At 51.8% G+C, this 16649-nt stretch overlaps 1 protein-coding gene across 1 annotated transcript; it reads right to left on the bottom strand.

The window, feature by feature from the left end:
* Nucleotides 1–8430: 8430 nt before the first annotated feature.
* On the bottom strand, nucleotides 8431–15559 carry Upk3a (uroplakin 3A). Its single transcript, XM_052747492.1, has 6 exons — nucleotides 15220–15559; nucleotides 14277–14432; nucleotides 13060–13339; nucleotides 12012–12094; nucleotides 10263–10395; nucleotides 8431–8823 (listed from the first exon to the last, which is right to left on the bottom strand). The coding sequence occupies exons 1-6, from the start codon at nucleotides 15269–15271 to the stop codon at nucleotides 8664–8666; spliced, it is 864 nt and encodes a 287-aa protein (XP_052603452.1). The 5' UTR covers nucleotides 15272–15559; the 3' UTR covers nucleotides 8431–8663.
* Nucleotides 15560–16649: the final 1090 nt, after the last annotated feature.

Genomic DNA, 16649 nt, shown 5'->3' with positions numbered 1-16649 from the left:
GTACTGCATGGAGGGCGACACACTTTGTGATTCCACTGATGTAACTCCAACTTTTAGATACATTTATTTACTTTTATGTGTACGAGCATTTTACCTGCGTGTATGTATGTTTACTGTGTACGTGCCTGGTGCCTGCAGAGGCCAGAAGAGCGCATGGGACCCCCTGGAGCTAGAGTGTCAGACAGTTGTGAGTCACCACGTGGGTGCTGGGAATCCAACCTGGGTCCTCTGGAAGAGCGGTCAGTGCTCATAACCACTTAGCCATCTCTCCAGCCCATGATGATGAATCTTAATTGCCAACTTTCACTGGACTGAGAAATATACTTGACTGAGAAATACCTAGAAGATTTAAAGTGCACCTCTCCGTGTGTCTGGGGCGGGGGAGTGTTTCCAGAAATGATTAGATTATAAAGACTCTAACGGAATCAATGGGTCGACTCCCTTGCTGGGCTCATAAAGATGATTGATTGCTCTACTGGAAGGTAGTGAAGGGAGGAGCTGGGCCTCTGTGGAGGATGTAGGCTACTGGGACATATATCTTTCCCTGACTCCCTCTTACTTCCTCGCTCTCTGTGGTGGTGGTGGTGGTGGTAGTGGTGGTGTTTGAGACAGGGTTTCTCTGTACAGCTTTGTGCCTTTCCTGGAACTCACTCTGTAGTCCAGGCTGGCCTCGAACTCACAGAGATCCGCCTGCCTCTGCCTCCCGAGTGCTGGGATTAAAGGCGTGAGCCACCACTGTCCGGCTTAATGGGATTTCATTTTAGGGCTGGAGAGATGGCTCAGTGGTTGAGAGCACTTCCTGATCCTGCAGAGGGCCTGGGTTTTGTTCCTAGAACCCACGTGTAGCCTCCAGTAACTATAGTTTCAGGAGATCCCATGAACTCTTCTGATCTCCTTGAGTACCCTATCTCAAAAAACCAAAGGGCGGTGGGGGGGGGTTACTCCCAAGGACCAGTCAGTGGGCAAAAGCACTTGTCACCAAGTCAGAGGACAACTAGGGCCACATGCTGGAAGGAGAGGAACAATTCCCACAAGCTACTCTCTGGTCTCCATATGCATGCTAGGGCAAGCAAGCCCCCGTGACCACAGAGTCCGGGAGCCACATGCCACAATTCCACTTCTCCCCACCAGTGGGGCCCACTCTGATCCAATAGTCAGGGCTTGGAGAGAACTGGTTATAAGTCTGCAGAGCTTTGCTTCACCCTCAAATCAGACTTAGCCCTTTGTAATGTTACTGTTGACACACAACGACCTCCTCCCTCAAGACAGACCCGTGCACGTGGGTTACTCTGTTTTCAGAGGTGGTGGGGAGAAGGTCACCCTGATGGCTTTGAGGTTCTGGTGTTCAGGGAAGAAAACAAGAGCAAGGCCAGCGGTGGGCCACTGGGGTTAGGGCTGGCTTTCCAATCTTTTCTCCTGCGACCTCACTCAATGCTCATGTCTGCCCAAATTGTATCAGGGTCTCCATCACTGTAGCTCCAACCCTGACCTGAGCGGTGTCCGCCAGCTCTGTCTTTGCCCTGAGCGTCAGAAAGCTTGTAGTACATTTTGCTGCGCAGACTCAATTGTCGAGACAAGGTAAATGATTCCATGGGGCGGGAGGGGGTGGACAGAAGAGAGTTTGTTGGAGTCAGCAAGAGAAAGACAGTGCTGTCTTCAGCTCCTCGCACCCCTGCATTCCTGAGCACAGGTGGCTAACCTGTGCCAAGTGGGACACCTGCTGTGAAGAGGCTGTCACCACAGCTTCCAGGAAGATGGGGCTGCAGGGCTCTGGAGCAGTAGGTCCCAAACCTCCGCCTGCCCCTCTCCTGGGACAGCCGCAGTTTTCTGCCAAGAAATGGTGGGGAATCCCAGCCCAAGGGCTTGTGTGGCAGTCTGCCATGGAGGCAGGTCACCAGAAGGGAGTGCCCTGGAGTGCCATAAAATGCAAGGGCTTATTTCCTGTTGAGAGGACAGGGTTGCTCTTCTGACGGATGGAGGAGGGGCTGCACACTTGGATCGGCAGTGGCTTGCTTTTCTGGAATAGGAAAAAAAAAAAAAAAAGTAGAGAAAAGCAACCGTGGAAGACTCTTACGCCTGCTCAGAAGTAGCCCCCCGTGCATCGAGGGCCAGCCTGATGACTGCCTGTATACCGCTGGCACTGCGTATCTGGATTCTGCGACCTTGAACCAACCAAATGTGGATCAAGCAGATTCAGAGGGATCTGGAGAGATGGCTTGGTGGGTAAAGCACTTACTGTGCAGGCGTGAGGACCTGAGCTCCCCTCCCCAGCTCACCTTGAAAAGCGACGGATGGTTGTGCACACCTGTATCTCCAGACTGGGGTGGAGGACAGAGCCTGGCGGGTCCCAGGTCTTCCAGGACCTGCCAGTCAAGAAACAGTGAGTTCCAGGGCCAGTGATGGACCCTGTCTCAAAAAGGAGGGTAGAGGCCAGATGTGGTGGTGCACACCATTAACCCCTGCACTCAGGAGGCGGAGGCAGATGAATCTCTGTGAGTTTGAGGCCAGTCTGGTCTACAGAGTGAGTTTCAGGAACAGTCAGGGTCACACAGTAAGATCCTGTCTCAAAAAGGAAAAAGGAAAAAAAAGCATGCCTTTAATCTCAGCACCAGGTGGCAGGTAGATCTCTGGGGGTGAGGCCAGCCTGGTCTACAGAGTGATTTTCAGGATGGCCAGAGCTACATAGAGAAACCCTGTCTCAAAATCACTGAATAAAAAGTAAAAAGAAAGAAAGAGAGAGAGAGAGAGAGAGAGAGAGAGAGAGAGAGAGAGAGAGAGAAGGAAGGAAGGAAGGAAGGAAGGAAGGAAGGAAGGAAGGAAAGAAGGAAGGAAAGAAAGAAAGAAAGAAAGAAAGAAAGAAAGAAAGAAAGAAAGAAAGAAAGAAAGAAAGAAAGAGAGAGAGAAGACCCCCAACAACGGTAATACTAAGGTGGAGAGGGCTGCAAGATGAGTCATCGGGTGGGGATGCTCCCGGCCAACTCTGACAGCCTAAGGTCGTCCCTGAAGCCCACGTGATGGCAGGAGAGAAGAGACTCCTGACAGCTGCTCTTTGACCTCCATACACCTGCTCATCCCCCACCACAGAAGAAATAAATGTAAAAGGACATTTTTTTAATATTAGGTGCAGAGTGATAAAGACACCTGACACTGACCCCCAGCCTCCATTTGTGCGTGCATAGGAAAGTGCACCTGCTCATACACGCATGCGCTACAAGAACTGTGCCTAAGGCTGTACAGGACTTCCCTTGTTCTCTGAATGACACAACACAACAACTTTAACAGTCCTATACAAGACAGGAGCTGGGCACTGTGCTTCCCACCTGCTGCTCCAGCTGCTTAGGAGGCTGAGAGCAGAGGATCGCTGGAGCCTAAGAGCCTAAGAGTTTGAGTCCAGCCTGGGAGACACAGGGAGACCCTGTTTGGAGGCAAATAAACATAACCTTGTATTAGGCATTAAGTACTCTACCAACAATTTAAAGTATACAGAAGGGACTTGGGGTGTGGCTCAGAGGTAGAATGCTTATCTAGCATGTGCGAGGTCCCTGGGTTCCCTCCCAGCGCTGCCGGAAGAATTAATAAAACAGGATACGGAAGGGCATGTGTAAACTGCTTATACAGATGTTGTGTACACAGGGATTTACGCTTCGGTGCACCTTGGTATGCATGAGTATGCTGGAACTCATCCCCAAGGGCATTGAGGCATAACTTAAATCCTTCCGCAGCAAAGGTTGAGGGTTATCTGGGAGCCATGATCTCTCTACCTCACTCAGATAAGGCCCCATATGGGTACCTGGAACCCCTTCCTTCTCTGTGTGCCAGACTCCCACACCTATTACTCCTGCTGGGCTCCGCTGATACAGCCTAACTAACCCACACTGAACTCCCCCAATTCCCCCAGCACATCTTGAGATGGCATTATCACATCCCCAGTGCCCCTGTCCCTGAACCCACAAGCTCCACCCCTTTTCCTGCCACTTCCCGGCCAGTCCATCAGCGTGTTCTTCAGCCCCCATCAGAGCTGCACACCACCTGGTTCCCATCTGCCCCATTCCCTGCTGGGCTGTTCACACCTCCTGCCTGGGTTACTGCAGAGCCTACACTTGACTGAGGGGGCTCCCCATTCTAACTATGGTTAGAATCTAGAAATGTCCCCAAAGGCTTATTGTGTAGACTGAAGTTTCTCGTTCCCATCCGGTCCCACCCGGGCAGCAGTTGTTTTTATAAAATAATCACTCAGAGGCTTAATGTTATTTACAAACTGTTTGGTCTTTGGTTCAGGCTTATCGCTAGCTAGCTCTAACATCTTAAATTAACCCATTTCTATAGAACGATGTGTTGCCACGTGTCTTGTGGTTTTACTTCTGTTCTATTACATCTTGCTCCCCCTGGCAACTTGCAGCAGTGTCTCCCCGACTCCATCTTTCTTTTTTCTTTTCTTGTTCTGTTTTGTTTTGTTTTTCAAGACAGGGTTTCTCCATGTAGTTTTGATGCCTGTCCTGGAACTCACTCTGTAGCCCAGGCTGGCCTCAAACTCACAGAGATCTGCCTGCCTCTGCCTCCTGAGTGCTGGGATTAAAGGCGTGCACCACCACCGCCCAGCCTGACCGCACCTTTCTTCTCCCTGTATCTCTCTTGGATTTCCCACCTGGCTATAACCTGTGCTGCCATAGGCCAAAACAGCTTCTTTATTTAACCAATAGCAGCAACACATATTCACAGTGTACAGAAAGACCATCCCACAGCACTTATTGTTAACTCTTGAGCCTCAGAGGCAGCACTTTGAGAAACGATTGATTCATGAGTTTTAATATTCTGACCTGTAAGCCGGGCGGTGGTGGCGCATGCCTTTAATCCCAGCACTCGGGAGGCAGAGCCAGGCAGATCTCTGTGAGTTCAAGGCCAGCCTGGGCTACCAAGTGAGTTCCAGGAAAGGCACAAAGCTACACAGAGAAACCCTGTCTCGAAAAACCAAAAAAAAAAAAAACCAATATTCTGACCTGCCCCCTTGAAATCCCGCCCCTTGGGGGCTGCCCTGCATCCTGACATAAAAGCCTCATTTTAAGGAAAAACTCCTCCCCTCCCTCTCTTCTGAACTCTCTCTCCCCATCCCCACAAGGTGTGCACACCTCCGCTTTCTCTCCCCTCTCTTTCTTCCTTGTCTCCCTCTTCCTGTCTTTCTCTTCATCAGTTATAATAAACTCTTCATGTGGATGCAGCGTCTGGGTGTGAATGACTTTCCACGGGTCACCACCACTGCATCTGCCCAGCATGTTTTCCCCCACGCGTGGGATACCCTGGCTTGGCCGCTGGGGGTTCTCCACTGGTGCAAATTCCTAGCAATGAGGCTCTGACCTTACGGATGGACTGATCCGTTGGACTGATAACGGGATGGGCTACTGGGACTCAATATTGGAAGGGAGATGTCGTTGAAAGGAGTAGACCTCTGGGGTACATCCTGTCCCTGGTATCTGTCTCTCTCCCCCTTTCTCCCCTCTCTCTCACCCGATCCTTTTTTGCCACCGTGAGGTAGCATCCTCACTCCACCTCGCCCTCTCTGTCATGACATTCTTCCTCATCCCGTGGGAGCCAGGTGACCATGGGCTAAGACACTGAACAGCCAAACTAAAAATTTCGTCTTTTTAGTTGACCCCTCAGGTATCTCATTATTGCAACAGAAAGCTCCATGATACACCATCCTCCACAGGGCAGCCAAGCCGGCTTTGTCAAGCTTACCTTCTACCTGAAACTATTCCACGGTCGGCTATCACATTCAGAATAAAAGCCACTGTACCACAGTGGAAGGCCTCCAGGCCTCTGGCCCACGGACCTTGTTTATCTCAACTCTTTCGACCATTAGGCCACGCCCTCTTGCTGACCTTGAGGGTGCAGAACACTGGCAAAGTGCGGTCTCTGCATCGTTTCTGCACAGAACAGGTGTCCAGTGAATAGTGAACCAGTGGCTGCCATTGCCAGTTTCCCTCTTCCCCTTGCATTCTGTGTGTGTTGGGGGGCGGGGGGGAGGAACGGGAGGGGGTGGCATAGAAATGAATCTGACCCCTTCTTGCCCTCCAGTGGCTCAGTCTGGGTCCACACCCACCAGTGGACCATCACAAGCCTGTGCAGGATTTTTGTAATAAGCTGCCACACACAGGGTGGCTGATGAAAGACAGAAATCTACTTCTTATGGTTTTGGAAGCTGAGATCAGGGTGACTGTACGACCCGGTTGTTTTGAGACTCAGTCCTTAAATCCTTTCATGACAGGGGCTCTCAGGACTGGGGCTTACATGCCCCCTACCCCACCCCTGACACCACGTCCTTTTTTCTCAATAGTTCTCTCTTGTAGCCCAGGTTGTCCTCAAACTCACTATGTTGACCAAGACAATTTTGAACTCTTCAGCTTCCTGCCTCTTCTTCCTGAGCACCGGGATTTCAAGCATGTGTCACCACGCCAACTCTGGGCTCTTTTAGAAGGACATTGATCCCAGTGGTGAGGACCCCAACTTCAACAGCAATCATTCCAAAAATTCCAAAGCCCCCCCCCCACCCTGATATCACTCATTGAGAGTCAAGACTTCAACATATGAGCGAGGTGAGGGGCACAGACATGTACTGTTCTGCAGTGCCCTGGGAAGATGAGTCTAGTCACTAGCTTGTGTGTCGGGGGTGGGGGTGGGGGGTGGGGGGGTATGTGTGTGTGCGCAAGACCTTCCTTCAGCTGTAAGGAACTTTCCTATTGTAAACAGCCCCTGAGCTCCTCTTCCAGTGATGAGGGGTGGCCTGGGACTTATTTTGCACACCCTCAAAGGGGAAGCATCTCGGTATGTGGCTCAGAAAAGAGAAATGAGTCTTGAACCCAGAGCCAGGGCAGGAACAGCTCCTTTTCATGCACGTATGAGCACAGGCAGACCTGGTGCCTCCCTGCTCCCTGCATGTCCTGCAGCCTATTGGGCTTGCTCTGTGACAGTCTGATTTGCTGGCTCCTCATCGTCCTGCTGCTCTGGGAACCTGTAATGTACATTACACTATTCAGTTGTTATGTGCCATTTGAACTCCCGAAGCTGGCTGTCATTCCCATCCCATTTCAGATTCCAGTGTGGTTGTCTAGAGAATCCTCCAAGGTCCCTTGTCTGGGGATGGGCGGCCGCTCTAACTGTGATGGGAAGGATGGAACAGCTAGGACACAAACCATTCCCACAGGGGTTACTACTGTTTATCCCAAGGTATAAAAATACCTGCAATGGGAAAGGGGGCGGGGGGGGGGGGGCTGGAAGCTCAGTCAAGGAGAGAGGGGCCAGCTCCAGCTGACTGCCCCATCTTAATCAAACTGGGCCCTCCTAACATCCAGTCAGTTTCTGCTGGATGTTGGGAGGGCCCAATTTGATGACGACATCATCTTGCTCTCTTGCTATTTGTTCTTCCATTTGTTTTTTTTTTTTTTTTTTTTTTTTTTTTGGTTTTTCAAGACAGGGTTTCTCTGTGTAGCTTTGCGCCTTTCCTGGAACTCACTTGGTAGCCCAGGCTGGCCTCGAACTCACAGAGATCCGACTGCCTCTGCCTCCCGAGTGCTGAGATTAAAGGCGCGCGCCACCACCGCCCGGCTGTTCTTCCATTTGGAAGCCTCACCTGAAGGGGTCCTCCACTCTGCCCAGGGCTCTCATGGGAACCCAACTGGCTACTTAAATGGGCTTTTCTAGTCGGTTCCTGCTGGGTGTTTTGAGCTCCTGATTTGATAATGTTTTACTTTCTATCTACCTATCTATCAATCATCTATCTACCTATCTATCATCTATCTATCTATCTATCTATCTATCTATCTATCTATCTATCTATCTATCTATCATTTATCTACCTATCTATCATCGGTCTACCTATCATCAATCTACCTATCTTTCTCTCTACCTAGGTATCATCTCTCTATTCATCATCTATAATCTATTTATTTATCTTCTAGCTATCTATCATTTATCTATCATCTATCCATCCATCTACCTATATATCATCATCTCTAGTCATCATTTATATATCCATTATCTATCTGTCTATCTATCTATCTATCATCTGCCTATTATCTCTCTCCCTCTCTCTCTCCCTCCTTCCCTCCCTCCTCCCCCCTCTCTTTCTATTTAGTCTTTTACATTGGCTTGTTATCTACTTAATAAACTCAACTCATTCTAAACTGAAAGCAAAGATCATTCTCCAGAAGGTACAGAACAGAGGCCATGATGATGCCCACAGGGAAAGTGGTTTAGGAAGCTAGGTCAGGCTAGCCTTGTAACAGCCCAGATCCAGCAGCCCATTTAACAGATGGGGCGGACTCGGGGTTGACACTGAGTAACTCACATGTTCTCAGCACCATAGTTTTGACAACAGTGTCCCCACCTCCTGAGACCCAGTGTCCAATCCCTCAATGTGATGTCACTCACATAGCCATCCCCTGCTTGTGCTTTCATTCCAGATACTGTCACTTGAGATTTTATTAAGCATTTTCATGACCAAGTTGGGCCAACAAGCCTTGCTTCGCCTTTGGTCCAGTCAGAGCATCAACACCATCACCGCAGCTCACAAGACCAGGCCAACAAGCCTTGCTTCGCCTTTGGTCCTGTCAGAGCATCAACACCATCACCGCAGCTCACAAGACCAGGACCTGGGGCTGGGGCTTGTCTCAGTCTTGGAGCTTGCTGGTGAACACCTCGGCTCTGTCTAGGGGTGGGCCCCGGTTCACAGATGTGTAAGAAGGCTCAGAGGCCCCCAGGGTCTTGGGGACAGCCTCCTGGGTGATCTGTGAGTCATGTGCTGTTTCCCCATCAGAGCTGCCCATGTCCCTGACAGAGAGAGAGAGAGAGAAGCAGGGTTAGGGGAGCCGAGCAAACCTGGACCCCTGCAGCTGCTCAGGGCCTTAACTTAGATAGTACCCTGCCTTTGAGGGTGTAGTCTCAACAAACAGTATGTTTGTAGCCCTTGTGGTGTGTGAGGCCTTGGGAATAAGGGAAATGTCACCCTTCTTGAAATTATGAGGATAGTTTCATTCATGTCTGTGAGCTGGAGCATTGGAGGCCATTGTTCCAGGTTCTCAAAGTGTCTTGATCATCAGGAGAGACAGATCACAGTTAACAGGGATCACACAAAGTGGACAGGTCCAGGTGGAAGGCTTCCTGGAAGAGGGGGCAGATACTCTGATCTTGAAGGAGGGTCATGGGTAGAGAGAGACACATGGGATGAAACAGGAAGGGAGAGAAAGACATAGCCACCCAGCAACTTTTGATGGCTGCTGCCATTTACCATGGGTGCTTTGTTAACTTAAATGCCAGGGGGAGACAATCAGATTTCACTGTCCCTCTCTGGGCCCATTGCTGGCCAGTTTCTGAGGCCCAGTTAATGTCACCTACTGAGACAAGCTTTCCCATGTGCTTCCCCACCCTCACTAGGACCCCTGCCAGTGTCCCAAACCCCTCTGAGTTCCCTCAGTTTGCTGGGGCTGGGATCCATCCTGTGCCATGAGCTTGCTCTTGCTGAACCCTCCTCCAGGAAGCCAGCCTGCTGCTGCTTCAAGCCCTTTCTTTCCCATTGCTTCCAGACTCCCAGTGAGCACACTGCAGGCTCGGGGAGGGAGAGTGCTGATTCACGTCCGGCTCCACCCTCCCCGGCTACTGCTGTCAGAGACCCGGGTTCTAGGCCCAGGCTTTGACCGTGAGATATCCTCCCCACTACGAGGCCTCAGTTTCCCCACCTAAATGGGTGAGTTAAATAACAGCTCCCAGGAACTTCTCTGAGGGCTTCCCAGGGCTAATTCCAGGTGACCTTTACCATTCTGTTGTGCATATTATTGTCACCTTCATTTTCCAGACGGGAAAACCGAGGACCTGGACGCCTTGCTGAGGTCACACAACTCCATCACAGCTAAAGCTTGTCTTTTTTTTTGTGGGATGTTGGGATTGAACCCAGAGCCTCCTACATACTAGACAAGTGCTACACTGAGCTATATACTCCCAGCCCGAGAACTGAGATATAAATGGACCCACTGCCCACAGCCTGGGATGTACCTGAGTCCTTCCCTCCCCTGGTGAATGACCTGACCCTGGAATGCCAGGGTTCTGCTTGCCTTCACCAAGGCCATGGCTGGGAGCCCCTGGTTTCCACTCTCTGCCCTGTCTCAGAGGACCCAGTGTTGAGTCTTTCCTGGGGAACGTGTTGCTCTGTCTCCAGGCTCCGGCCCTCCCCACAGGCAGTACTCACACAAAGCTGAGGAGCTGGCAGTACTCACACAAAGCTGATGATGATGGCTCCGGCAAAGCCCACAAGCAGGAAGAAGGGTAGGGAGCCGAGAATGGAAGTAATGACAATCATGCCTCCGCTCCTCCGGCCTGGCCAGGTGTCGATGGCTGAGTAGGGGGTAGCTGCAGAGGACCACAGCCACTTACTCCCCAGGAAATGCCCCACCCTGGATCTTCTTCCAGGGACAGGAATCCCCTGCCCTGGGTGCCTGGAATCCAGGGCGACCTACATACCCAGGGCAGTAACTGCTCTTCCCAGGCTTTGGCCCTATGGCCTGTCTGTCCCTCAACTCCTTCTGTAGTCTGTGTGTTTCTGTTTACTTCCTCTGCTTGCCTAAAATTAGGTATATACTAACTCAAGACTTCTGGTGGAATAGATGGCATACACATTCTAAACAACACACAGTTGAGCAAAGGGCTCAGAGGGGATGTGGTTCTCGATCTTTCTGGCTAGTGTCACCCTTGGAAACAATGGACAGGTCCTACAACGAGCAAGCGATTTGTGGCACTGTCCCTGGGACAGGTCCCTGGAGATCTGACTCTGAGTTCACACTCCACTCTGGTACCCCAGGTCTAGGGGGTCCCATATGCACACCCCAGAGGCCAACCCTTAGGACAGGCTCCAGAAACCCTGGGCCTGCTGCCGCCACCAGAGTTCCTAGAGGGATTCCACCAAGCTAGCCAGGCAAGGAGGTGGAGGTGCCCACTGTGTGATGGACAGAGGCCAGGCTTAGAGCCAGGACTCAGCTCCAAGGATCTCAAGGTCATATCAGCAAGAACACAATAAATGGGAATGTCACAGGGGGTGTGGCAGGGAAGGAGCATGGGTGGGGGTCACCCGGCAGCACAGACATGCCACATACACCCACATACAACATATAGCAAATACACTATACTTACACACACACTACACTCATTACACACTCATAGATGTATGCCACACACCTCATACCCTACGATCACACACAAACCCCAGACACACACCACACACTCGGACTCACGAGTAATTCAGTCATACCCACAGCCATGTACACTCACACACTCACCCACCCACCAAGGTACCGCACATTCCACCACGTTCCTCACTGGTGTGTGAGTTCAAGCAACCATCTGGAGCACCAGCCTCCCTCATGTGGCCCTAGCCCTGCTGGGGCTGGAGTAGGAGGCAGAAGGTTTCTGTGCTGGAGTGCCATACAGTCACGATCATCTGGTCTAGCTCTGCTGAGCATGGATGTTCCCTGGACCTAAGTCTGTGTGACCCTGCACCCTAATGGCACTAGAGTTGGTGTGAACAGGACCTCAGTTGCTCTGCAGCCTCCTAGCCCTTGCTGCCTGCCTCAGGGGTACAGGGGGCTCTGAGTAAGGAAAGACATGGCTCTTCCTGAGTTCCCCCACTTAGTGCCCAATCCCTGTACTGCCATGGATCCTTGCTATCGTGAGGATCCACAGGACCACCGGTCTCCATATCCAGACAGGTGATCTTGACTCTAGTGCACCCAACCTGGGCCAGTCTCAAGCATGGAAGAGGGAAGGGATGGTTCAGATGAAAATATCTCAAGAAGCATTGTATTAAACAGCACAATGGCCAAGTGCTTGGGGGACTTTTCCCAGGGACAGCCAACCCTCCTCTTGATCAATCCCTGGCCCTGCATTCCTGGATATGTCCTTAAGGAGTATCCCAGAACTGACCTGCATGACCACCACCACTCCCCCCCCCACACACCCCAGCATGCACTTACGCTGGTTGGTACGGATGGGATCCGACCATAGTGTCTGGTCCTGCACCAAGCCTGTGGACATGTTGACTAGGACATATTTGAACCTGGAAGAAGATGGATTAAGAGTGACTTTCCTCTATCCTGGGTGCCCAGCCACAGGAAACAGGAAGGAGGAGAACCATGGGGGGCACACAGGAAGACTTCCAGGAGACAGCTGTGGGTGGAGTCAGGACAACAGAAGGATGCTGGACTTGACCACATATCCCCTCGGCTGCACCTGCTTTGGGAAGCCTTCAGGATTAGGGCTGTTGCTTAGCATTCCTTTGAGAGTACCCCCTTTTATTCCATGTGTCTGTAACACCCTTTCTGGGTATTAATCTATAATCCTCCAAGCAGCTCTGGTCCTTGGGGTCACAAAGGGAATTAGAAAGCTAGCCTGGTAGCATCCATCACCAGCGCCCAGTTCCCTTGGTTCCCTTGGATCAGGGCTGTTTTAGGTGCAAGAATCCCCAAATGAGGGCTATTAATCAGAAGGGAAGACCAAGAGAGATGGTAAGCTCTGTAGCCCACTTAAGCCCCAGTTTAAACAGCGGCTTGGATAGACTGATAATCTGCGATGAGGACCAATTCATCTACAGCCTGTAGCTTAGTGACCCTTAAAATTAAAGCCCCTTTAGGGGCTGGGACTGTAGCTCAGTGGAAGGGCACACGTTCAGAATGTGCGAAGCCATAGCAATACACACACCCTTCAATCAGGCAGTTCGGGAGTTCAAGCCTAGCCTGGGCTATGTGAATGCCTGTCTCAAAACAGAAGAGGGGCTGGGGAGGAGAAAGGCAGGGAAGGAGGGAGAAATAAGGAAAGAAGGAAGGGAAGAGAGGATGTGTTTTGAACTGTGTTTACAGAGCAGGGTGCCTAGCAATGTCCTGTTGGGCCTCTGTGTACCTGCTGCAAACCAGGAAGCCTCCCCTGCCTGACACCTGGTCCCTGTGCCAAAGCTCTAAGAAGTATGGCTTCCCCCATTTGTCCCCTCCCTGGGTCTTCCGTTCTCCCAGGGTCATTTACACTCACCTGTACTCAGTAGCTGCTGACAGGGGTGCGTTGCAGAGGCCCTGGAAGTTGGGGTCCCAAAGACAGGTCCCATTGTTGCCCACCCTGACTAGGTATGCATTCAGGATCTCTGAGGCCTGGTTCACATCTCCAACAGCGTCCAGGCTGGGCAAGTCACCACAAGGGGTCAGGTCAAAGGCCGCAGCTTTGTAGGGGCCCGACCGCCCACCCTGGGTTTGCCGGAAGGTGGTGCTCAGTGGAGTCCCAGCGCTGTCCTGTACAGACACATTCCTGGAGCTGGCTGCAGAGGCAGTGCTGGGAGTCAGGACCCTGGCCACTCCAACTCAGTGACAACCACTCAGTCACCCATCAAACACCCCAAGCCCACGTCTACCCAGGTTCGTTCTGGGCACTAGGATGATTTGTACACACAAGCTCAGTGGTAACAGTGCAGCTGGCCCAGGAGCACTTCACTGTGAGGTGGTGGGTTCATCTCTCACTCACTCTGTCTTCCAATGCCCTGTAACCCCCCAGCTCAACAGACCCCTGCCACCTGCAATTGGCGGCCCTGGATTCTTTCCCCTATAACACAGGAAGGATGAGATAATGCTAAGGTGCATGTAGCTGGACCCATATTGGATCCCACCTTTCTTCTTTACTACAAGGGTGACCTTGGACCTATTACTTGGCATCTGTTGCCTTTGGGCTTCTGTGAGGTGGCAGAAAAAGACCCCCAGGATGCCCACAGATCAGGCCTACTGACAGGATGGAAGGCTGGGAAATGTCAGAAGGCTGTTACTGGGTACCTGGTCCCCAAACCCAGGAGCTTGCATTGAAGGGCTGTGGGCTGGGTCAAGGGGAGCAATCCTGGGGAAAACTCTGAAATGACCTAGGTTCAAATGCCAGTAAGATCAGAATATAACTGTAGGAGCCCTAGAGAGGGGACCCCACCCACCCCTGCCTTGATGCCATGCTCTACGGTAATAACGTGCAAGTTGCTTGCAGACATTGGCAAGGCAGGTACTCAAAAATTGGTGTGTCTCCCCCGCTACCAGCCTGGATGCCAGGACAAGTGCAGGTCTGGGGTCACACTCACAGTAGTGTCAGTGTGTGCATGGGCAGTGATGAGTAAGGGGGTCCTGGACCTTCACAGGCATGCAACGTCCCATCACCCAGTTCCCTCTTCCTCCTCCCTGTGGACTGTCAAGGACCCTTTTATCAGGAAACAGGTTCCTTACCTGAGTCGACCATGGCATAGAGGTAAACCTCGTAAGTGCCGCTGAGTGGCTCTGAGCTATCGAACATGCACAGAGGTTTCTCCAAGGCCACAGTGGTCAGGGTGGGGTTGTTGGTGGCAAAGGTCACACTGGCCAGTTGGGGCTGGAGGTCCACAGCTGGTGAAGGCAATAGGGTGGGAACTGACCTCTGGGCACATCCCTGGGCACAGGTGTATCTGAGCACTTGCTGTATTGTCCTGCACTGGGCTTGGCCTTCCCAGTGGGCCAATCCATGAACTTCTCGCAGAGATAATCACTGCTCCTGTGCCCACCCCGCTGGTCACCCTAGGCAGTCACATCCCCACCCCACCCCAGCTGCCCTCTGTCTCTATAAGTTCTCTATCCTAGGGTCCTTCCCCCTCCACCCCACTCTCTTCACTTGAACCCTCTAAAACCGTATCCGTTTTCCGCCCTCTGGCTCCCCACTGGCCTCCCACGTAGTCCAGTCTTTCAGGAAAAACAGTGAAATCCAGACGTTCAGGGCTCTTCCATATCCACTCTCAACTTCAACCCCTGCAGGCTCCCTCTCACGCCATACCTGCCTCAGCTACAGGGATCAAAAAATCAATCCCAGTATAGACCATCCCTCTCACTCCAGGAACTTGCCCCTCCACCTCCCCCAGCCCAGGGCTTGCCACAGGACTGGGTCTGCTCTCTACAGCCCTTGTAGGGTGTTCTCTGGCAACACCCCTCAGAAGGTTGAGGCCAGCCCATGGGTGGGCGCTGGGATTCCCATCAAAGGAAACACGTAAATGTGAGCTGTTTCTCTTACTACAGCTGCTAACATCTGTGTCCCTGTTGCCGGAATCATAGACCTCCTAAATGAGGTTCCCAGTGCCATTCCATGCCTCCGCTCCTCTCCGACCTCCCTAGACACACCCCGGGGTTCTCATCCCCGGCTTACTCCAGCCACACTGCAGGCATCCGAGGGCCAGCAGGGCCCAGAGCAGGAGCATCGCCCGAGATGAGCCTCAGCAACGCGCTCCAACCTGAGAGCCCACCACACCTTGCCGGATGCAGCCCTGAGCACCTGCCACCAGCAAGGGCACGCCCCACCCCTCCCGAGCGGACCAATCCGAAGCCTCTCAGTGTGATATTTGCATACAGCCTAGCCCTGGGCTCCTCCCACCAGTGCTGTTCTGGGGACCATTAAGTAACTAAGGCTCCCAAGCATCTCTTTGCCTTCTGAAAAGCTCCTACTGCATGCTAAAGCTGAGGTGAGGCTTTCGCAGTGTCGTCTGAGACATTCTCATTTTTGGACCCTCAATTTCTATACTGTAAAGTAGAGACACTCATACTATGTGCCGGATACTGGTAAATTAATCATGGAAAAAATGAAGTCCTGGATGATGGTTCTTTTCTGTTCACAGACCATGCAAGACAGAGGCCCAAGAGAGACTGAGACGGGGCAGGAACTGGTGGGACCAGACCAAGGGCTGCTTCAGATGAACGGAATAGGGTCTTTAACCCCTCGCTGCTTCCTGAGAAGCAATGGACAATAGTGATGGTGGCCTGGGTGCAGCTCAATGGTAGATGCTTGCATGGGCCAAGTAAGACGCTGGGTCGTCGTTCCCCAGCAGAACTGAAGTGGTGTGTGTGTGTGGGGAGAAACCCCGTTCTTTTCTGTGGCGCCTCTTCTGCTGATGGGATCCTTCAAGATGAAGCTGAACATCTTCCCAGCCACTGCTGTCAAAACTCACTGATGAATGCAAATGTCACTGGTCCTATGAGAAACACATGGTCCCAGAAATAGGGCTGACTCCCTGGGTATGCCCTAGGTGAAGAGCAGAAGGGTTATGGACTTCCAGTCTGTGGTGGGAACAACAAACAAGGTTTTCCTATGAAGCAAGGTGTCTTGACCCATGGCAGAGAGCCCCTGCTGTTGAGGAAGGGGCATTCTTGTTACGAACCAAGGAGAATGGGAGAGAGGAAGTGCAAGTGTGTTCACAGATTCCTTGTAGAAGGGCGCCTATCAGAATGTTCCTGTAAGAGAGGTGGATATTTTTGGACTGACAGATACTACAGTACTTCTGCTGTTGGGGTCCAAGGGAGCTGGCAAAATCTGCCAGCTTCTGATCTCTCTAAAGAAGATGATGTCTGCCAGGCAGTGGTGGTGCATGTCTTTAATCCCAGCACTCGGGGGGCAGAGGCCGGTGGATCTCTGTGAGTTCAAGGCCAACCTGGGCTACAGAGTGAGTTCCAGGAAAGGCTCCAAAGCTACACAGAGAAACTCTGTCTCAAAAAAACAAAACAAACAAACAAACAAACAAACAAAAAAGATGATGATGATGATGATGATGTCCACGAGTGTATTGTCAGGAAGCTCTTAAACAA

Source organism: Peromyscus californicus, unplaced genomic scaffold (assembly GCF_007827085.1).
Source record: "Peromyscus californicus insignis strain IS unplaced genomic scaffold, ASM782708v3 Scaffold_20__1_contigs__length_68692818, whole genome shotgun sequence".
NCBI classification, from domain to species: domain Eukaryota; kingdom Metazoa; phylum Chordata; class Mammalia; order Rodentia; family Cricetidae; genus Peromyscus; species Peromyscus californicus.
This window is presented reverse-complemented; position numbering and strand designations above follow the sequence as displayed.